A 25,782-nucleotide genomic window follows, 5' to 3' on the forward strand; every position below is an offset into this window, starting at 1 on the left:
AAATTAGTATTAGTTGAGCAATGGGGTCGTATAATCGACTTACTCCGATATTGCTGGCCTTGTACCAAAATTTGAAATCATTATTATTATTAAGCCGGCAGAATTGTTAGCACACCGGAAGAAAATGCTTAGCGACATTTCGTCCGTCTTTATGTTCTGAGTTCAAATTCCGCCGTGGCCGACTTTACTTTTCATCCTTCCAGTAATCGATAAAATAAGTACCAGTTGAGTGCTACCGGGGTCGATGTAATCGTCTAACCTCCTCCCCACAAATTTCAGGCTTTGTCTTTATAGTAGAAAGAATTAGTATTATTATAGATTTATATTTGTACTTTATAGACATCAATATACATAACATTTGGTGACCTTACGAATATATTGGACTTCCATCAGCCAGAGTTGCTTATGTATCAGTATATGTACGCATAGGCTTGGGCTAGATTTTTTGGGTGGAAGCCTGGCAGGTGCCCATACATCCAAGTCTCCACTTTCCTTGCCACTGATGGTTATTCAACATAAAAACTGTCGATTTGGGCCGATTTGGGCACCAGTGTCGTCACAGACGTTGCTATTTGAATGCAAAGAACCGAAACAGACAATCTTAGACATCTCATTCCAGCCCTCAAACCATTCCTCTGATTCACTACCCAAGGTTGGTACTTTAGTAGAAATCTTCACAGTGTAAATTTGGAGTTTGTGGCTCAATATAAGCGTTATGAAAAGTCAGTTTACTTGAGAGATTAATTTTATGCCAGACATTTTCTAAAATTCAAAATGTAACTCTAATCAGTTGTCAAAGAGTAAATATTAAAGAAAAAATATCGATTCTTATTAAGAGGTTAATTTTTGTTTCCGTTGATATTGGTAGGAAGGCGGAGAATTCCAATAAATATAAGAAGGAAAAAAACATTGAAGAGCCAGAAAGAATATAGCAAAGTAGGAAACATCCTCGTTGATAATACATCGTATTCATTTGCAAATGTGATTATATAAATATTAGTTTCAAATTTGGCCAGCAATTTCAGGTGAGGGATAAGTCGATTAGATCTACCCCAGTACTCAACTGGTATTTATTATTATAACTACATAAGTATATTATGTGATTGTATAAATATTAAAATCAAATAATTAATCTTAAAACAATTTTAGAGCTGCAAACTGGTATAATCGTTAACGCGTCGGACAACATGTTTGGCGGTCTTTCTTCCCGCTATTTACGTTCTGAATTCAAGCGTCACTGGGGTTGACTTTGCCTTTCTTTCTCTCAGGGCCGATAAAATAAGTACCAGTCAAGCACTGTCGTCGTTGTAATTGACTTAAACCCTCCCCTAAAATTACTAGCCTTATATTTAAGTTTGAAACCATTATTTTTTAAACGTTTTTAAGAATATGAACATTCAATGATGATATGACTCTAGGGTCAGAATAAAATCAAATTTATTGTGAGAAGCCAGTTAAGTTGAATTTTACCATACATGAGATTTTATACGCTCACTTTAAAAATAACGCATTGCATAATATAACCGCATATAGTGTCTTTATAAAAGATGGGACGATCATGATTGAAGCATCCTTGATCATTTGTTTTCTGGAAAGGGGAAGATATGTTGCTTGATTAAATCTTCCAGTAGTGAACGTTTGTCAGCTGATCTTCTGTGCCATACGATGATGTAATAGGGAAATGAAATGAAATAAAAACATTTGATAATATTATTTGAAGATTTAATTCAAAATAACTGTGCAAGTTGCTTAAAAAATTAGTTTCTAAGTTGTACCTGTTGTCTACATTTTTAACCAGTAGTCTATGTTTTTGGTTAAAGACGAGATGATTATATGGTATACAGTTACTGGAGTCTATTGGCTTGTCAGAAAACTACTGAAGACATCTTCTTTGCGAGAGAATACATCAGAATTGCTTACAGTGGCAGATTATAAGATCATCGTTATGTATTTACAACCCAAATAGAGTGGTGTACTTTAGCTTGAGATATGCAAATCAGTGATAGATTTCGAATCGCTGACATCCCGATCAGTATAAAACCGCTTGATCGCTTTGACCAACCACGTTCTTTAAAATAAGATTATCGTAATAGTTTTATTTTTCTTTAAAAAAAATTCAGATTTGGACATTTTCAGGCATTACCAGTGAGATTCATGAGGTTGATGTTCAGCTTGAACTTCTGTAGATAAATAACCATAGGAAAAACATGGGTAAAGGGGAAATTCTATAAAACAGAATGATGGGATTAGGCGAAGTTTTTACTCTCGGAGATACACCGAAAATAAACTGATATGGTACAAAATTAAATTTTACATTCTAAAAAAAAACCAACCATATGATCTTTGGTTCAGACCCACTGTGTGGCATCTTTGGCAAGTGTCTTTTCCTGTAGCCCAGCGCCAACGAAGAGCCATATGAGGGAGTTGGTTGACAGTAACTGAAAGAATCATGTCATATATACGTGTGTGTGTTTTATGTCAATATGTCTTTCTGTTTATACCGCACCAACACTTGACAACCAATGTTGGTTTGCTTATGCTCCCGTAACATAGCAGTTCGACAAAAGAGACCGATAGAATAAGTTCCAGGCTTTTAAAATAGATACTGGGGTCGATTTGTTCGACTAAACACTTCAATGCAGTGTCCCAGTGTGACCGTAGTCCAATGACTGAGATAAGTAAAAAATAAAAAGTTTTTTTTTGTTTTAAACCAGCTGAATTCATAATTTAGATGCGCAAATAGCAAATTGTATTCACATGAAAATAAACTTTACATTAAACATAACATAATTTTTTATAATAAAGCGTAAGTTTTAATTTTCTTTAGAAATGAACACTAATTTTCTTTTAGCTCTTAATTAACCATTATTTTAGTTATTCGTTGATATCTAATATTCAGATTCATATAAATGAGTTATTCCACCGTAATGGTTTGTAGATTTCGATTGCACACAGTGTATTGAGGTTTATTACTGTTGTTTAGTCTTAGAGCAGGGCTTTAATCAAAAGTATTCTAGCTTTGTCGAGCAAATCTTTTTTTTTTTTTTTTTTTTTTGTAGTTGGGGGAACATTGAGGACTACATCACGTAATGCATCCTATTTAATCAGTATGATGTGGTTTAGGGCAGTTCTACTCAAAGTGGTGGTCCGCAGACCGCTGCCGGTCCGCGAGCCATCAGCTGGTGGTACGCGGCGAGTTTCCAGAAAAGAAACATTATAAAATGCTTATAAAATGCCTATGTAATACCGTATTATTTGTTTACAAAATAAACATAAGATAAAAAATATTGTCAACTTTTATTATATTCATTATATATATTGTTCCTGGTATAAATAAATATTACTAAGAAATATTGCCGGTCCCTGGCTCATTGGGAAAAAAACTGCCGGTACGCCACATCAGATAGTTTGAGAAGCACTGGTTTACAGAATTTGGCAGCTTTTTTGTATTTCCTTTCTCTTTTCCTTTCTTTTTTTTTGCGATAGAGCGAGTGTGGTTTTAAGATTTGTCTGAAGATCACACGACAATGTTGACAGTTTCCTTGGTAGAAATCTGATTTTTTTTGGCTTAAACTCGCCAAAAGATTCGAGTTCAGAACTACAAACTAATAAAACCCAATATTGCAGATTATTTACTGCTGTTTCCAGCGATGAAATATATACCTTTCCACAGTAATTATTCTTTTACACTTTTACTTGTTTCAGTTGGATTGCGGCCATGCTGGGGCAACGTTTAATAAGATTAGTTGAGCAAATATAAACACAAACACACACATTCACACATATACATACATATATGTGTGTGTGTGCGTTTACATCATACATACACACACACACACACACCAGGGGCTTCAACACAGTTTCTGTCTACCAAATTCACTCAAAGGACAGCGCTCCGCTCGACACCATAATAGTAGACGCATTCTCAAGGTGCTCTGCAAATGGATTGAACGTGTAACTATGTGATTGCGAAGCGAACTTCGTAACCATACAGATATGTCAGCAGTTAGGTGAATTGAAATTGTCTTGTTGTTGTTGTTGCTGTTTGTGGGGGTGGGATGGGGTGGTGGTGGTGGTGGTGGTGGTGGTGTGTTTAAACTCCAAGTCAGTCTTGATCGAGTAAACCTATGATCAAAGATGTTCCAGCTGTGATCATTCTGCCTTTCTATGAATATCTAAGACTATATTATTTTAAGTGCCCTTCAATATCTAAGGCTCTTTCATGCAATTTTAGAATGATTCGGTTGTTCTTTAAGTTAAGCTATCTCATAGACAATTAAGTACATTGCATTACGGTCAATGAATACGAACCATATAACCTTCTGTTAATGGTTTGACGCCACATTGCATCCACCAGCTGCGATTCTTCATTGAAGTTCATATTTATGATAGTTTGTTTTACGTGAAATAGTTTTTCTTTGGATTAAGCTAATACATTAAATATGTCATAAATTAGATTATTCTAATGGACAGATAGGATATTTATAATACGCTCTCACTCTAAAGATTTAAAATACACTTTTTCAATAAATAAGCTATTCCTCTATTATTATTCAGTTTACATCAAGGATACTTTATACGAATATGTAATCGATCTCAGTACTTCGCCTAATGCTTTATTTTATCAACTCCATATGGTATAAAAGTTGTGGACTCAGAAGGTAATAGGCCAGAACTAAACACTGCAAGCATATTGACCGATGCTCTAATGATGCTAATAGTCCACCGCTCATTATTTGTCTGAGCCCATATGATGAGAAACAATCAAAAGAATATATTGAACAAAACGAATAAAATTTTGTAAAAGATTTGCAAATGACACTTACAAAAATCTATCCTGCAAAGTGAGAAATAAAAAAACAGACTGTTAAATGAATATGATTGCAATTTTACGTAAGATTCAATTTAGAAATCATGCATAATGTGGATTATGTGCATTGTGACGGGAAGGTAGATAGATAGATAGATAGATAGATAGATAGATAGATAGATAGATAGATAGATAGATAGATAGATAGATAGATAGATAGATAGATAGATAGACAGAGATGGATGGATGGATAGATAGATAGATAGATAGATAGATAGATAGATAGATAGATAGATAGATAGATAGATAGATAGATAGATAGATAGATAGATAGATAGATAGATAGATAAATAGACAGAGATGGATAGATAGATAGATAGATAGATAGATAGATAGATAGATAGATAGATAGATAGATAGATAGATAGATAGATAGATAAATAGACAGAGATGGATGGATGGATAGATAGATAGATAGATAGATAGATAGATAGATAGATGGATAGATAGACCCCGAAGTGAGGCCCACAAAACTTTAAGTAGTGTAGAGCTGTCTTAAAGTGTTATTAAATGCATGTAACTCCAACTAAATGTGTCGAGCTCTACTTTTTTTGTTTGTTCACTCCTTACAATATATAAGTGTAGATGTATGTGTGTCTTTATGTATATGTGTAGGTGTAGGAAGAGAAAAAACACTTCTATGTTATAATTCAATCTTTTTATTAACGTTTTGTCGTATTTGCTTTTCAGTCTCATAGTTCGTTCGAACAATAAAGTTACCAAGTTGATTTTTAACAATGCTGACAAGCTATCTCAGCCTCATCATGAGGATCTGGAATGGCTTTTGATTTCTGTTTTACCTACACCACATACACCTACACCACATACACCTACACCACATACCATCAAAACAAAGGGTTAGAAAAATATGAACAAAAACTACTCCCATACTTTCTAGAATACCCCCGCACACACCAAAAAAATAATAAAGTGATTAAGGAAACAATACTAATATCGCAACAAGATGCTACAATTGACATATAATATACACACAGCACAACTTCAAACACTTTTACAGAGGATGGAAGATTACAGGAGTGAAGCATGTGTACCAGAATTGACAGAAGTAGTGGGCAAAATAAAACTAGTCATACATTATTCAACTTGATAATATAGCTTTCGAAGAACAGGCTGAACGGTAAATTAGCAGATAAAGCTAGATAAGAAATTGATAGAATTTGTAGAATACGTATCAACACTCAATTCGGCATCTATTCAGTAGAGCGTTTAACCACGTAAAGTATTCAATCACGTATTATGAATCGGGTTTTGCCTGTTTTATTGTAACGACGCAATTGATGATATTGTAACTTTGTTTTCACAAAAATAAATGAATTCTCATTTAGATTAGATTCAATGCTTACAAAAAGCTATAAAGGGTAAGAATAAGATAGTATAAGAACCATAGTTACAAGAACGATTGAAGGAAATCTGTTTCCATTTAATTATGCAGTCGACAATATGTTAGCTGCACGGCAGAGCTATGAACATAGCATTACTTGAATACCTTTCTCTTCTATAATTTTCATAAATGCAAATAGATCCCATTCAGATGTATGTATATATATATGTATATATTGAACACATACATACGTACACACACACACACACACACATTCGAAATGGTAAATCTCGGAGTAAATAAATCTATAAATAATAGTGTGTAAATAACCTTTTCGAACGAAAAAGTCGAAGGGACCTTCGACCTTTTCTATCTAATACATTTTTAACCCAATATCCACACGGTATTATTTATAGATTTATTTGCTTCAAGATCTACCATTGCCTCCCACCGAAAACAACAAATTATTTCACGTTCTCTCGAAGTTTATAAAAGTTTCTTATAACATCAACAATATATATGTACGTGTGTGTGTGTGTGTGTGTGTGTGTGTGTGTGTGTGTGTGTGTGTGTGTGTGTGTGTGTCTAGTTGAAATTTACAGAAAAACAAAAGACGAATACATGTGTATGAACAACAAGCATGAGTATTAGTTTGACGCTCGGGAAAGTGAGAAAGTCTTTTAATTTTCGAGCCTACGCTCTCCAGCAGAAAGGAATACGAGAAAATAAAAAGAGGGAGAATTTTTAAAATCTTGTAGATTTAGCGGTCATACATATATATACATATACCTGTATACATACATACACACACACATACATAGGCATACACACATGTATGTATACACACATATATGTATGTATGCATGTATGTATGTATTATTTAATGAATAGAAATTAATTTGATTTTAGTTAGGACAAGATTACTATTTTCGCGAGAGGTTTATAGTTGATTTTACTTAGTGGTTAAATTTCTTTCAAACTGCATCCTACCATCTTAAAGGAAAATACGTTTGCTCAATCAAAACTGACATGGAAGTACATAACATTTGTTACTTTTTATTCAATACCGGCTAGATTTGATAATAAATTTATCACAGTTATGAAACGAACTCAGAAACTTGATATAAATTACTGTACTGAATCACATCTGGCGCTCCACCGTGTTTGCCAGTTTAGTCAAGTCTCGCCATCAGACTTAACGCACTGACTATGCAGTACATTCACTCACTAGTGAACTTTTCTTCATTCTAAATATGATTCCGCATCAAGGAGCTACAATGTAAATCTAAACTACGTCACTTGAACAGCCGCGTAGCTTCAACATATGCATAAGCTCTGTTAATCGTTTATTTTGTGGTTTAAACATAATTACACACTTAAAAGAAATACTTTGGTAATTATCTTCAAAAATCAATATTATTCTACTAGATAAAATGGAGTGTTCGATTAATTTAAAACTTTATACTTGCGATGCCGTAATATAACATAAATAATATAAAAGATAGAAGCATAACTATGCTTTTAGGTGCACTGACTTCTAACACAGGCACAAGTCCTTGAGGATTTCGGAGGAAAAGTCTAGTTGATTACACTTTTGAATTAAATCTATCCCAGGACCTATTTTATAAATATAATTTCATATAGTATTTAGTGAACATTATTCAAAGATCGGTTCGCTCTATTTTACAATTGAAAAATTACTAGAGATTGCTTGTGCAATACACGCCAAACAAATATCACTCGAGGAATTTTCCTTTGAAAGCAGCGATTTATCAGTCTTCTCGCCCTAATACAACGGCGAAAGATACGTTTATATATATATATATATATATATATATATATATATATATATATATATATATATATATATATATATATATATATAGATATATATATATATATTATATATATATATATTCATACATACATACATACATACATACATACATACATACATACATACATACATACATACATACATACAGCCGCAGGTCAGTGATAAAGAGAACACCTATGCTGAACCATTGAGAAATCTACAGTTACTTTATCCAGATTGCAAGTTTATCATTTAAATATATATGAACATGTCTAGATATGTAACTCTATGCATGAGAATACATACATAAAACATACAACTCTGCACATACATACATACATAGATACATACATACATACGTACATACATACATACATACATACATACATACATACATACATACATACATACCCTGCTATTCATTATTTACATTCCGAGTTCGATTTCAGGCAGTGACCTGAATAATAATAATAATAATAAACATAATAATAATAATAATAATAATAATAATAATAATAATAATAATAATAATAATAATAATAATATGCCCTGATGCAGTACCAAGCAGTGGCTCTCATGGCTTCTGATCTTAACTGATTGGAAGTGTTATCATGTACATTGTTTTGTCTTGGTATAAAAGATGGGCTACAGCAAATATTCTGCTCAATACCACAGATTTGCGTGTCAGTTGTTTGACCTTAACCAGTTGAGCCCGTCCCTTAGTGGCTGACGATATGTGCATCTCTGATCACGAGCAGAAGTAGTAGGAAACATCATAGCCATGTGTTGAGAGGGATTCTTTGGGGTTTGAATAATTCACCTCTGGAAACATGGGTGGTTCTTTCAACATCCTTAAACAACCCTTATTCAGGGACCTTTTGAGCGGGATGGGCTACTCAACCTGAAGAAAATTCTAACTGGGCCCCACCTGCAAGGTCATGTGCTGTTTATCTTGATATGAGATCACCATGTCGCGCACATATGGTTGTGATGCATGTGCCTGGTGTACCTTTATCAGACGGGTAGTCATGATGGGTATATTGGGCTTCGTATATTTTACCCCAGTGTCACTGCTCTCTCACTCAATAATAATAATAATAATAACATCGAAAATAATAATAATAATAATAATAATAATAATAATAATAATAATAATGATAATAATAATAATAATAATAATAATAATAATAATAATAATAATAATAATAATAATAATAATAATAATAACATCGAAAAATACCTTAGGAATGAGAACCCAGGTTCGAAATTTCCCCAAGACACCTGATGAAGGAGGGTATATCAGCCGAAACGTTGTGTTAAGAGCAATCAAGATGAGGACAAACATCCGTCAAATGTAAATAATGTACATAATTCCTCATCTCTTAAATATAGAACTGTAGCTGCTATTGATGTTGAAATTCCAATGAAGGAACCTTGGATCGAGGTTAGAAACAGGTTCTTTCTCTATTGACAAGAAGTCTTGAAATAAACTGAATAATGACAAACATACATACATACACACACACATACATACATGCATACATACATACATACATACATACATACATACATACATACATACATACATACATACATACATACACGTATGTTTATGTGTTTATATGTGTGCGAAGGGCTTTTGCACTGCTTCTGTCTACCAAATTTTATTTGCAACGAATTTGTCAAACTGAGGCAAATATCAAATGGGAAGCAAACTTAACGACTCCGTAACAATGCCAGTACCCATTATACTGTATGATAGTTACTTTAGCGACACCAGATAGTTGAAATACAGCAAATTCCACCAATCCATCATTGCCTCTTTGCTTAATTATTTAGTGATCACTTTCGATTCTTCCTCATCATATGTAATGACTAGTGAGTCATGAATGTTAATGAGATAACGACTCCAAAATATCTACTTCTTGAATTTGCTTTTATTACAGTATCGGTCCCAAATAGGACAAGACATCTTCAACAAAACAAGAAGTAAAAGTCTGTTAATTAATTTCGGAGTAAGTAAATGGAGTGTATTGAGTATCAACCCAATTATTGACAATCGGGCTCTTTACTTACAGTCATGGCTTTATATATATATATATATTGTCTTATGTATATATATATCTTTTAAGTCCATTTATGTGAAACGTTATTGAGTGTGCTCATAAAAGCTCCTATGCTATTTATTGTGGGTATATATATATATATATATATATATATATATATATATATATTATATATATATATATATATATATATATAATAATACAAAATAAGAAGTGGAGAATACACCTTATTCAATAATCAACTACCAGATAATACCCAATCACATAATTATTAACCCACTACATATGAACATCAAGGTCAAACATATAGTATAGAACAAATATATATATATATATACATATATATATATATATATATATATATATATTATATATAGAGGAGCTTCTACAGGAAGTACTGTTTCATTCAAGAGAATTCAGGAAGCATAACAAGAATTGTATTAGCATTTATACATTTAGGCAGGTTTAAAGGAGTGGTGGTGGGGACTTTTTTTGGGGGTAGGCATAGCGCAAAAATCATACTTGGGGGAGTGGTCAAGGAGTCAGTGGTATGTATATGTGTATGTATATGTGTTTATGTATGTATGTGCACACATTTTATTTTTTATTTTTTATTTTTTATTTTTTATTTTTATTTTTATTTTTTATTTTTATTTTTTATTTTCTATTCTTTCATTCTAACACCACTGACTCCTTGACACTCCCCAAGTATGATATTTTGCGCTATGCCTACCCCCAAAAAAAGTCCCCCACCACCACCCTTTACACCTGCCTAAATGTATAATGCTAATACAATTCTTGTTAATAGCTTACTGAAGATTTCTCTTGAATGAACAGTACTAGTCCTGTAGAAGCTCCTTATATATAATAAATTAATTTACTCTGCTATGATTGAGTACTTATACTGTGGTTAACCCGGATCAACCGGGACCTACATATATATATATATATATATATATATATTTTTATTGCCACAGGGGCTATACATAGAGAGGACAAACAAGGCAGACAAAGGGATTAAGTCGATTACATCGACCCCAGTGCGAATCTGGTACTTTTATTATCGACCCCGAAAGGATGAAAGGCAAAAGTCGACCTCGGCGGAATTTGAACTCAGAACGTACGACAGACGAGAATACCGCTAACATCCGTCCGGTCGCGCAACGTCTCTGTTTAGGCGGCTTCAGTTGTCTGAGGAAGACAGATCAGCCCCCACATAATGCGAATAATAAGGCGAACATAATAGACTCTCAACGTCCCAGAATGTCTAATTGTAATAAGAGTCCATTTATGTAGTTTAATTCCCCTTTCTTATGTCATCAGCAGGAGCATAGATGGGTTAGTCCTAATATAGTCGCTTGGCCTATCATATTTCTTTCAACTCACACTACCATCTTTAAAAATAAAAAACACATTACATAATATTCTCGTAGATACAGTATGTTTGAGAAACGGGACGGATACAGCTTGACTGCCTTTGGTTATAAGACCTGGGGCTAAGCAACAACAACAACAACCGGTAGGGAACAGTAAAATATGACGAACGCATCATTTGTTTTCAGGGAACAAATTTAACTTGTCTTGTGGCCATTAAAATAGGGATTGTTTTGTCCTCCGGGCTTCATATATCTTTGTCCAAGTCGCATCAACGCAGTAGGCTTATATACATTAGGGCACAAAAGAGTTAAGAGTCTGACATAATGGTCTAGATAAAGCATTTTTTTGTTTGTATATATTTAGCTCAGACTAATGTCACTGTATTGTTATAAGAAAGAGTGGATATAGTAAAACATGTTTGGAAATAAACTGAAAACAAAACACGTTTACTATGTATATGTGTGCATATATGTGTATGCGTGCGTTGTGAAGACCTAAAGACTTTATAAAAAGACTTTATAAACTAAGAAAACAAAAGATTTATTGTGTGTGTGTATTCGTACTTGTATGTGTGTGTGTGTGTGTATGTATGCAAACGGAAATCTTTATAAAGACTTTATAATATAATGGATACAATGGATTTAGCCTGCGCGCATGCTTGTATAATTTTAACAAAATATTTTGAGTATGTGTGTGTGTTTGTGAATTTCTATGTATGATTATGTGTGTATGTGATGTAAGTGTTGTGAAGACTGAAGACGTTATAAGATGAAAAGAATTAAAATATTAAGTGTATACGTATACGCGTTTGTGTGTGTGTGTGTGTGTGTGTGTGTGTGTGTGTGTGTATGTTTGTGCGTGTGTGTGTGTGTGTGTGTGTGTGTGCGTGCGCGCGTGCATGTATGGTGTGTGTGTGTGTGTGTGTTTGCACGTTTTCATGCCTATATAGTTGTGCATGTAAATACGCGGCGGTTGGTTAAGGCGGAAGACGGGATAGCCCAGAATAAACAAATATTTTAATCGGAATTTACAAACTGAATAGATTTTTGGATCATTATGATTTCTATTGTATTGTTAATAGCTTGATATTGAATGATAAATTGTAAAGGTCTGTTTAGATTTCGCCTCAAATACAACAAAATGTTTCTATAAAACCAGTGTTTTAAAATGTCCGTTGTATCAAGCTTCCCCTACTTCGGCACTTTTAAACGCGAGCAGTTTTTGTTTCCTAAACTTGTTAGAGGAAGAGTAAGGTATATTATAATGATTTCTAATTTAGATACAAAGCCAATAATTTCAGGCAGGAGAGTTTAGTCTATTACATAGCCCCCAAGGTTTTACTTTAACGACTTCAGCAGGATGAAAAGTAATAGAACTCAGCAATAATTGAACTGAGCGATAATTGAACTCAGAACGTAAAGTGTCGGAACAAATATCGCGAAGGATGCTACCAGATGTTCTAACGATTCTTCCAATCTAACATCCTTGCAGCAGTATAAAATAATATATCATAACATAAGTTAATACCAAATTATCCAAGTGAGGATGGTATACCACTAAATCCTCCTTGTATCACTGCCTCTAATCTTAAACAAGAATGGGATGCATTAAATATTATAGTCCTATATTATTCCTGAAAAGGCGGCATGATCATGGCTGGAATTCTTATAACCATAGGTCATCTCAGTAGAAGTTGACCTGAAGGCTACACAGTATCATCCTCATCTTCACCATCGACTTTTTATCGTACATCTGTGGAGAATCAGCTTAAAGTCCCTTCCCTACCATCTTCAGGCTTTTACCAAATATGGAGTTGAACTAAACTCTGTTATTAATGGAGGCCGATGCTACTCTGTTTACTGGAACGGCCTCGTTCAAATTTTTTTTAAATCACATCCTCATATCTTAAACCTTTTAGTTAAAATTCACTGCATTTAGATACGAATCTGTTTCAATTCTACGCGCCTCATTACGTAACTACCGGCGTGCTTAGCAAGTTTGTTTTGCAACTATGGTAAAATGTACGTATAATATTCATCTCGATTGTAGGGAGCCTAAATTGTTTTAAAAACTTTATATCATCTATACCACAAATAACATAATGTACACACCCCTTATTTTAATTTTCATTTTGTTGAAAAAAAAAGGGGTTATACAAAGACTTTACGTTATGTAGTTACGGGCTCCATCGTACTACAAGCATCTTGGACATGAGTCATCTTGGACATAGAGCCAATACTCAACTATATCTCACAATGGTGCCTATTTGTGCTTAGTATTTCCAATCGGTTTTTCAATGCACTACATGAAATATATTCACCACTATTTAACGTTGATTTTTTTAGGCGAAAAATTTGGCAAAGTAGGTGTTTTTTAATGCTAATTTTCCACTGCTATTCGGATTATAATATAGTAATTCTATTTAGAGCAAATAATAGTATATCTATGCTACACAGAAAAGACCTAATACAACCGAAATTTATCCAGAGTTATCACCCGTACAGAAATGATTAAAATAAAATCCTCTCCTCATCAAGTTAGTATTTTGATAATAAGGTTTTTGATAAGTAACATTAGGTATGATGTTTCTAATTAAGAGTCACTGAATATTTTCTAAGGATTTGGCTAGCGCTGCTGACTGTAAACAAATTTCGTGGCACTATACCGACATCAACTTCGCCAATTACCACTTCAATATTTGCATTGGTTGGTTGAGGTGGCGAACAGGCAGAATTGTTAGCAAGCCGGACAAAATGCTTAGCGGCATTTCGTCCGTCCCCACGTTCTGAGCTCAAATTCTGCCAAGGTTGACTTTGCCTTTCCTCCTTTCGGGGTAGATAAAATAAGTACTATATGAGCCCTGGGGTCAATGTAATCGACTAGCCCCCACCTCCGAAATTGTTGGCTTTGTGCCAAAATTTGAAGCTAATATTTGCATTAGTTTCGTGCTGGCTCTCATAAGTTAATGATCCACAGTATCCTCCTTCCTGTTGGAGTCAACGACTGAGTCAATACGTGGTTGCTCAACCAATTAGAAAAAGCAGCTTAATTTCCCTCGAATCTTAAATTTTAAAAAGTATACATTAGATAATATAGTCTTACATACTTCTTAAAAGGCGGGATGGTCAAAGCTGGAACGACTTTAATCATGGGTCATCCCAGTTGAGGTTGACCTGGAGCTACCCATCATCATCATCGACTTCCTGTTGTATGTCTGTAAAGAGTCATTCTAATGGTTCTTTCTCGGCTTTCTTCAAATCATTGCCTAATGTGAAGTCGAAATCGTTGCTGTTAGTAGAAGCCGACAAGGGAGCTTCTATGTGGTCTGTCTGTCTGCTAAAAATAGTAGCCAAATCTCCGTGGAATCACACCCTTGTATCTTTTTAAAAAGAAAAGGCACAATTGCATAATGTAATCACAGGTGTATTATGCCAAAAAAAATTCAGACAGGATGGTCACGTCTGGAACACCTTTTATCATATTTGTCAGGACTAATCTGAGACAAAACAACAAAGTGCTTGTTGTTTAGTAGCAGGAAGAAACTAGTGTAGGTTCAATATTCAACTATATTCTCACTTTCAATAAATTGATCATGTTCTTAATCAAAATGATATATTGTTACATTTTCTCTTATCGCTGTCATATTATTTGGTCCGATTCTTTACATTTATGTTCAAATCCACCGAAGTCAACTTTGCCTTTCATCCTTCCCGGGTCGGTAAAATAAAGTACCATTCAAGTACCTGGATCGATCCCATTGACTATCCTCTCCCCAAAATTTTAGCAACTATGCTTATATTTGAAACATTTATTGTTGTTGTTGTTGTTGTTACATTTTGAAGCGATGGAATGCAGACTAGCAGGAACACCTTCGATTATTTAAGTCTTTTTTTTCATTCTCAGTTCAAATCATGTCGAAGTCGTCTTTACTTCTATACTTCTGGGGTTGATAAAATAAATAGCAGGCGAGTACTGGAGTCCTATTCTCACATAACTGAATTTCAATATTTCTAGACGTCAGCACTTGTCTGGCATTATATTTACTTTATCGATCCCAGAAAGAAGAAAACCAAAGTCAAACATGGCTGCGTTGAAAATCAGATCATAAAGCGACGTCATAAAATATCGAAAACTATTTTTTTTTTCGTCCAGCTCTCTACCGACTTCAAAATACATCACTCATTCACATACAAAACTATTAACATTCATGCTAGTTCAAAGGCAGTTACCTGACAGAATTGTTATAACGTAGGGTAAAAAAAAATGCTTTGATGTATTTCTTCAGTTTCATTACGTTCTAAATTCAAATTCCGCAAAAGTTGACTTTACCTTTCATCCTTTCGGAGTCTATAAAATAAGTACCAGTCAATCGACTTGTCTCTTACCCTCAAAATAGCTCGCCTTGTATTCAAATTAGAAAGAAGTATTAATATCAGTTCAATTGAAATTTACAGAATCTTGTAAATGTTTTTTTTTTTTACTTTTTGTTTATTTGTCTTTAATTTTTATTTTTTATTTTTTTATACTCAGGTAAAAATTACGTCCATATGTTTTTGCTTCCTTTTGGGATTGGGAGTATTGTTTGATTCCTGGGCTGAAGCCGGCTGCGCCAGACCTTGCCTTTTGAGTTTCTTTCGGTGTGTCAGAAGCGTTGAAGAAGAATGCTGTAGTGGTTACAGAACTTGCATGAAAGATGCCTGTGATGTCGCAAATCCATCGTAAGTACAACTGTTCCACTTTCATATAATTAATCCTTGTATCGAACCCTGATCTGTTGGTTCTCTTAGTTAGATAGATAGATAGATAGATAGATAGATAGATAGATAGATAGATAGATAGATAGATAGATAGATAGATAGATAGATAGATAGATAGATAGATAGATAGATAGAAGAGAATAGAAGGAATTTTATAACAGTGCATGACTTTTCGAATAACGTTATTGCCGTGAGAATACAATGACACCAGATGTGAAGATATTTTGCTCTCAACATCCTATACCGTCTAATTGTGAGTGAAAGTCCGCTTTCGGTAGCATAGCTCCTTAGTGTCATCAGTAGGAAGACAGACAAGCTAATGAATCACTGTGCAATAGCTCGAATGTAATAAATAACAACCAAGTATCCTTCAACTCAAATCCCACTATCTTAAGAAGGAAGTACATATCGAACAATGTAGTCCGATATGATCTTTAAAACACAAATCACACATTTTGATCGAAGTATATAAATGGTTAAATCCTTCTCGGTACTTCTACTTACTTTATTGACCCCGGAATAATAAAATGTAAATTTGATGCGATAAGATGAGATATTGACAAAATGAAGTGTTTTTGCTGGACACAAAATACAGTCCATGGTCTATGGTATACGAAGAATTAGAATGTTTTTTCACTGGATTCTCTGCAGTTCTCAAGTTTACTTTATATCTAGATTAATAGTGGATGTGTTGCTTATTTCATAATAGATTCATGGTGGATCTGTTGTTTACTTCATTATAGACACTTGCTAACATCAGAGCCTCTATGTGGTCGCTCGATCTGCTAGAAATATCAGTAACTGAATCTCTCTCTCAAAACACACCCTATAGTCTTGGAAAAGAAAGAACTCTCGGGATAATGAAGTTAAAGATGAGAAAATCACAGCTGGAACGTCTCTAATCAAAGGTTTGCTCAGTCAGGATTCAATCTAAACTAAATAGGGAACAACATATTCCAGTCCTTTCCAATCACAGAGTCTTTGTAGCATCTGAATTCTGTTCCTTGAGTTCGCAACAACTACAGTACTTCGATATCTAGTTTTCACATATATACAGTAAGATCACTTGAATACAAATCATTGATATTGTTTTTCTAAAATCGTTCCGTGCTTTAGAGATCTAAGCTCCAGTCTTGAATGTGGAGCAACTTTTACATTTATTGTAGGTAGTAGATATAATTGTTCAAAAGTTTGAATGGGATACAGATAATTTTAGTAAAAAAAAATGATTAATGCAAATAAATTAAATCACAAATGATGTACAATAATTATTTAATGTATATAAAAGTCAGCTTTCGAATTTGATCATTTATATTAAAGTTATTTTACACTTTCTTATTAGTCAGTAATGTTTTGTACGAAACAATAATGTTGTTCAGTTCATTAATATTTCAAGACCTTTTCAATATCATCCATATCATTCCATTAGAATCCTCAAAGTTGTAATACGTACAAGGTGGTTGTCAACTTAACGGTGTTGTGTAAGCTGTTATTGATTTTAAATGTCAGCAAGGAAATTGCTGACAATCATTGCCTTTAACATCTAGGATTACATAGTTTACCGATGATGGTCATACTAGTCTACGAGTTGACAGCCACCATGTATGTATCATAACTCTTAGAATTCTAATAAAATATCTTCCATGACAGTATACGAAAGTTTAACATCGTTACGTGTGAACGCAGTTAACGGCAGCCATTTTAATCGTCTGGCAACACATTTGCATGAGCTTTTCAAACATTTCTTAAATGATTTTACCACGATTAGAATGTGTTGCTTGAGAAAAAGGACGAGTTTCCTAATTGCCTCGCATTTTCGTAAATGATTAGATAGTTATAGCTGTGTTTTTCCCCAGACAAATAGAAAATCGGCGTTAGTGATACACTTCATAAAAATTGATGAATGCAATACTAAATAATTATATAGTTAATTTATCTGGCTAGGAATTGTCTCTTAAAATTAATGTCTGAGTACATCATTGTGTATATATATATGTGTGTGTGTGTGTATGTGTGTGTGTGTGTATGTATGTATGTATGTATGTATACATGTATAAAAATATGTGAGATAGAAATTAATTCACGCGACTCTTTATTTAGAGCCACTACGATAGTTTCGACCCATCATACACCGGTACCTTATATATATAACAAAACTGCCCGACGAACGGGAACGTGAAACTCCGAGTAACAGCTTTTGTTAAATTTCTGCTACTTTTAAATAAAGCATATTACTCTACCTCTGGTATTTGAGTACTCTTTTTTCCACCTTGTTTCACATTTATGGGTTTACTCCGGTATATATATATATATATATATATATATATAACGGGAAGCTTTATGAAAATAAACAAAAGACGAAGGCAGGTCGAAAACAAACGAACAATTGTATTAGTATGGCGCTCAGGAAATATAAATAAAACAAGTCTTTAACGTTTCGAGCCTACGCTCTTCAACAGAAAGATACACAGAGAGAGAAAAACACAATATATATATATATATATATATAAGTATAGACATATATATACAAATATATACGTATATAGCATTATGTGCGTGTGTGTGTTTGTGCTTGTGTGTGTGTGTGTGTGTTTTATTTGTTTAGCACATGACTTGATCAGAGGCAATATGTTAAAACTGAAACAATTTACATTATAGAAGGGTTATATGAGCCATTTAAATAAACAAACTCCTTTTTATGGACATTTCGCTTATTTCTTAATAACATTATCTGTTATGCAGACACTTTTGACACTTCATCGTAGATTAAACTTTCAAGACCTAAACAAAAAGTGCATAAAACGGTTTTTGTGTCTTCTTTAAAATGACTTTTCCGACACACACACACACACACACACACACACACACACACACACATACACACACAAACGCACACGCACACACACACACACAAATACGAGCTCGATTGCTTTCCATATACTTTTCGTCTACGAAATCCCACTGAAAGTATTGGTAAACCTACGGCTGGGAAAAGTAGAAGACTGTACAGTAGTCCCAGCTACCGTACAGTGGGATCGAACTTGGAGCCACTTTGTTGCAAAGCGAACTTCTTAATCAGACGGCCAGCCATGCCGACACTTCATATGGTTTCGGATAGCATAACTGCACAGAATCACATGCATACGCATTCACATATACACACACAACATAGACACATTCATATATATCAAAACATATACACATACGCGCATGCGCATATCCACAAGGGTTCTTTTGTACAGTTTCACTGGAAATATTCTCTTTCTTAGTCAACAGTGTATTAAGGCGAAGTGGCAGAATTGTTAGAGCATCCAACAGAATAGTTTGCTTTATTTGTTCCGTCTATCATCGCTCTAAGTTCAAATTTCGTTGAAGTCAACTCATCTTTTCATTCTTTTGGAGTTGATAAATAAAGTATCAGGCTAAGGTGGTGGATTGGTGGAATTGTAAAGGATTTGTGTGAGTTCCGGCTCAGTGTCTTTTGAGTTCAAATCCCGTCTTCACTAACGGAAAAATAAAACACATCAGTTAAGAATTGCAACTGACAGGTACTATCAGCAATTGAAAAAAAAGGCACTTGAAACATGGTTTCTAGATTCGTTCAGAAGATCAGCTGTGAATATGATGAAATGCTTGATCAAGAATACCCTCCATTTTGGGTTGAGATTTCCATATCAATTGTGTTACTGTTTTACCAACTTCTTAATGTATCTTATTTTAAACAGAGGGCCTTATAATTTGTATACAACACCTCAGTTAATCCCAAATAGGTATTTGCCGATGTCAACCCAGTAGTGAGTGCTTATGTTTTACAATGAACACCTAATTTTAATAAGTACTCATCTGTTTATAAAGCAGCTTCTTCTTCATAGTATGAGTCAACGAAGGTGCCTTTACGTAGTTGCTTTACCTGCTAGGAATAAGAGTCAAAATATTACACAAATTACACCCTACCGTCTTAGAAAATGAAGGGCGCTTTTGGATAACGTAATCCTGGACACACTATACATAAAATGACGGAGGGGTCACGACTAGAACCGTTATGGTCAAAGGCCTGTTTGGTCAGATTTAAGCAAGGATTAAGCAACAATATACAATTTCAGTTATATTTCTCAGTAAACTATTAAGCTATATTAAACGGCATATTTACCTTGAGTATTTATTCCGTGGTACTTAGCAGACACAGAGTTTCCTATAACATGATAACTACTTAAAACACATGGCAGGTATAAATGAATTTGCAGTCATGATAATGCTATATCTGTAGATACAAAGAGCGGGGATGATTAAGTTAGTGTCTGGCAAAAATTACGTTTCTTTACAGTCCAGCTAAGGATTAGTTTGCCTTTCCTCTTTCCTAATAATATACAACCTCCTCCACTCCAAACAAACAGTTCTCTCCATATGTTACTGTAGTAAAACCAATATTTCTGTCAACAAAATGTTTTTACAGTTGTTTAATTCTAGATCCTCTCTGATGAAAGAAGCTGATGGTGAAAGTCGTTCTAGTTGTGAACATTTCATCTCATTTAGAACCACATTTCCTTTTAAGACAGTCAGATATTGTTTGGAGGAGATTTGGTTAGTATTTCCAGCTGGTCGGGTTATGACGTAAAAGCTCCCTAGTTGGTTCGTGCCAGAGTTTCGATAACTCTCAAGGTAACAACGGCCTACATATTTCAAAATATAAGGTATCCATGTTGGGCATTTTTGCTCTTATTACTGCTGCAAGTAACATTTATTCAAAATACTGCATAGTATCAGTGTTACAATATGATGTTACGCTCATCAGGTAAAAGAAATCAATCTGCTTTACGTATAAATATCTTGTATGAGAAGTTGAGGAAATCCAATCTCCTTACTGTAGACCATCCAACTAACACGTTATGGCCTTTGTTTTAGAAAATAGTACCGCAAATTTGAGCTCATTATTATTTTTTCTTTCTCTTTGCTTTTTAGATGCAATGATAATGTCGGTAAACGAAGTGGCTGGTATAAACGTGGAAGTTGGGACAAACGTGGAAGTTGGAATAAGAAAAGTGATGATCAAACCAAACGCGGCAGCTGGAACAAACGTTCGGATGAAGAGGACAGCAAACGAGGCAGCTGGAACAAACGACAAGAAACGGAAGACTTCTCTGAAGCAATGCTTAAGAAAGTCCTTAATGAAAACTATGGAGTCCACTTGTAAACAAATTATACTAATAATACATATATATAGAAACATGTATATTATGATAAAATGTGAACTAAACTTTTCCTCTGGGATATTAACTGCATACAAATGGAAAGGATTATTACACGCCGGTTAGAACGAATGCCAAGACATTTCTTCTGTAAGATTCTTCGCAGCTAACAGTATGGAATTTAAAGGCTCTTCAAACCAACCTGCATTTTAAACATTTCATGCTTTTTTTTTTTAATAAATTCATTTTCCTGAAACCGTTTCTTTCTTCGTTATTTTTAAAAATCATTTATCTGTTATATCTTTTATTTTATATATTACTTTTATTGGTTACCTTATGATTATCGGATGATCTCTTATTGTTGCGGATATCAGTAAAAAATCTGAACCAGACGAGTTTGGAATCTACATGTATTTTTACTTTGCCTTTCAGGTTGCTATATTAAATATGATGACTGAACTAGCAATAAAGTAAAGAAAATATATACATACATATGTGTGTGCATAGTAAAAACTGTTTTCCAATTTTAATTACAAGAACAGCAAGTTTAAGGAGAGAGGACTAGTCGATCACATTGACCCGAATACCTGACTAGTATTTTATTTTATCAACCCCGAAAGAATGAAAGGCAGAGCTGATGTAAAGAGCCAAAAGAAATATTGTTCAACATTTTCTCCGTTATGCTAACGATTCTTCTAGCTCTTTCTATTATAGGCACAAGGCCTGAAATTTTGGGACTAGTCGATTACACTGACACCAGTGTTCAGCTGGTACTTATTTTATTGATGAAAAGCCGTTAAGCATTTTGCCCGGGGTGCTAAAGGTTCTGCCACCTTACCGTCTAATAATAATATAATAATAATAATAATAATAATAATAATAATAATAATAATAATAATAATAATAATAATAATAATGATAATAATAATAATAATAAATGCCCTGATGCAGTACCAGACACTGGCCTCTCATGGTTTCTCATCTTAGCTGATTGGAAGTGTTATGTACATTGTTTTCTCTTGGTATAAAAGACGGGCTACAGCAAATACCACAGGTTTGCTTATCAGTTGTTTGATCTTAACCAGTTGAGCATTTCCCTTTGTGGCTGGAGATATGTGCATCACTGATCATGAGCAGAAGTAGTGGGGAAGCCATGTGTTTAGAGAAATTCTCTGGGGTTTGAATAATTCACGTTTGGAAACATCGGCGTTTTGTTCAACATCATTAAACAAACCTTATTCAAGGACCTTTTGAGTAGGATGGGCTACTCAACTTGTAAAAAATTCTAACTGGGCCACACCTGCTAGGTCATGCACTGCTAATCTTGATATGAGATCACCATGTTGTGCACATATGATTGTGATGCATGTCCCTGGTGTACTCTTATCAGACGGGTAGTCATGATGGGTATACTAAGCTTCGTATATTTTACCCCAGTGTCACTTTGAAGGCATGCACTGCTCTCTCACTCAATAATAATAATAATAATAATAATAATAATAATAATAATAATAATAATAATAATAATAATAATAATTTTTACTGGCCACAAGAGCCGCAAATAAACATTTTGGAAAAAACAAAGTCAAAGTACAATGGGGATTTACATAGTGACATTGTAATCAATATAATTGCAATTAACAAGAAAATTCTGACAACAAAATTCCCCAATAGTGGGGAAAAGCCACTCGGGGATAACCAAGGAATCCCACATATCCCTTTGTCACCTTCCTCACCAAGAATACTGATGCCAGTGCTCCTCTCTCCTCCATACTTTTCAGCCTAGAAGCGTATGCTTAAAATGAGTCCATTCACTCGCTACATTCCCATACTTTCACCCATATTCACCCTCAAATCAATGGCGCCCTGGCAAAAATGGAAATTGTTTACCGTCAGTCATTTCAGTCGCGCCCACCACACAACCATATTCGCCGTTGCCACCAGTCAGAGCAAGAAAATCTGTCCTTCACTGCCAAAGGTAGACGGCGGGACAATTTTTACGAAGGAGTCGGCCGATAACCCGATCTGGTCTGCACGTGTTAGCAGCTGCTCCACATAAATCCACAAATCAGAAATGCTTGAACACTGTACGAGCGCGCCTGCCATCACTACCATACCTACAGGATTTGTCAGGGATTTCTGGAAATTATCCATGGATTCTGGCCCAAAAATCCTCGGGAAAAAGACCAGCCAGTTGATTTTCATAAACACCAAGTTCCCCTAAGGGCGCCATCACTCTTACCTTCTGCTAATCTTCTATAGGACATCCACCGACCACATTGCCCGACTGGCACTTAATAATATTAATAATATTCCTGGGAGACACGCTCTCTCCACTCCTTTTCTGCTTGGCACTGACACATTTATCTGACATGCTAAACAGAATTGGATGTGAATACAACTATTATGGCAAAATCAATCAACCATCTCTTGTATATGGATGGCCTAAAGCTGTATGCTACAAATAAAAAAAAACAGCTGGAAACATTACTACAGAGGGCTCATGGATGTAGCAAAGAAACAAATATGAAATTTGGCTTTAAAAAATGTGCCACGGCAACCTTGTAAAGAAGAAAACTAATTAAGAGTAACAACATCACAGTAGATAAAGAAAATGAAATAAGAATTAGACCAAAGCCAGACGTACAAATTCTTAGGAATAAATGAACTAGATCCGATACAACACACACAAATGAAAGAGAAGAAAAGAAATGAATACTATAGACGAGTTAGATTAATAATAGGTTACAGCTACAATATTCTTAACTGGACATTAAATTAACTAATCAAAATAGACAGGAAAACAAGAAAAATAATGACAGGATTTAGGATGCACCACCTAAACTTTGACATAGAAAGGCTATATGTACAACGTATATATAGGCTATATATACAACGTATATATTGTAGAGGCCTTATATAGCTAGAGAACTATTACAAAATAACCACCAAAGGACTACAGAAATATCTACTTCAGAAGCAAGGAAAACTAATACAAATAGCCACAAAACATGAACAAACCGAAAAAAAATTGTTTTCTGTCTTTAAGGAAGCTGACAAACACAAAAACGAAGTCATAGTACCTAACAACTATAAAGAAAACGGAGTGTAAAACAACTGAAATCTAAACTAAAACTGGAACAGCAATGTATCATGATAAAACAATGGCAAGAAAAGCCCCTACATGGAAAATACTGGGTTAAGCTAAACAGAAAAGAAATAGACGAAGCAAAATCCAAAAAATGGCTGAGAAGCTCAGGACTCAAACTAGAAACTGAAGGATTTTTAATTGCAGCACAAGATCAAATCCTTTTCCACCAGAAATTACCAAAAACACATAATGAAAAGAATTACAAGTAACTGCAGAATATGTGGTGATGGAGAAGAAACAGTAAATCATATTGTCTCTGGCTACCCAGTCTTGGCTAAGAAGGAATATAATCACAGACACGATAGAGTTGCGACCTACATACACTAGAAGTTATGCCAATACCATGGAATAACAACAGGAAAAAAGATGGTACAGGTACAACCCAGAGAAGATCACCGAAAAATTAGAAAGCAACCATACTCTGGGATATGCCTATACACACAGATAGAGAAATTAAGGCTAAAAAGCCGAATATAGTTGTCAGAGATACCAAAAGAAGAAAAAATACTTTCTAATCGATGTATCAATACCAACAGATGACAATGTTTCTCTAAAAGAAACGGAGAAACTTTCAAAATACAAAGATCTGGAAATACTGGTAACTCGAATATGCAGCCTAAAAACAGAAGCAATTCCTATTAAAGCAGGCGCATTAGGTGTGATTTAAAAAAACATTCAGATAAATGCATAACAAAAACACCAGGACTAACAAGTATATATAACATACAGAAAATAACATTGCTAGTCACCGCACACGTCCTACGTAAAACACATTCAATATAGTGAAAATAAGAGAACCACAACAAACCACAGCACATACCCAAGGCACACAGAGCATCGCTCGGTAGTGCAGTGAAAGCACTTGACAAAAATAAGACTACTGAATAATAATAATAATAATAATAATAATAATAATAATAATAATAATAATAATAATAATAATAATAATAATAATAATAATAATAATAATAACATGAGCTAAAAAATCAAATCATGATTGAATGGCTGAAAATTAAAGAAACCAGTATGGATGAACGTGATACACTCCCTAAAATCCGCAACTCTAACCAAAACATGAAAATAATTGGTAAAACCCGGCTTGCACTTAAGGATATAATTTCAGCTAATGATGTTGATATCACAGATCTCAACCACCTATACTATGCATCCGCGAAAATTTCAACGATCCTATGTGGTGAAAAGATTAGAAAACGGCA

General features: G+C 34.3%; 1 protein-coding gene across 1 annotated transcript in view; it reads left to right on the forward strand.

Moving 5' to 3' along the window:
* LOC115209753 overlaps positions 1-21,670 on the forward strand; it is a 24,001-nt gene extending 2,331 nt beyond the window's left edge. The window contains exons 2-3 of the mRNA XM_029778264.2: positions 16,002-16,189; positions 21,188-21,670. Coding sequence (XP_029634124.1) covers positions 16,002-16,189; positions 21,188-21,419 — 420 coding nt within the window. The 3' untranslated portion in view covers positions 21,420-21,670. The remainder of the gene's footprint in view (positions 1-16,001; positions 16,190-21,187) is intronic.
* The last annotated feature ends 4,112 nt before the right edge of the window (positions 21,671-25,782 follow it).

The sequence above is a fragment of the Octopus sinensis genome, linkage group LG3, assembly GCF_006345805.1.
Source record: "Octopus sinensis linkage group LG3, ASM634580v1, whole genome shotgun sequence".
Lineage (NCBI taxonomy): Eukaryota > Metazoa > Mollusca > Cephalopoda > Octopoda > Octopodidae > Octopus > Octopus sinensis.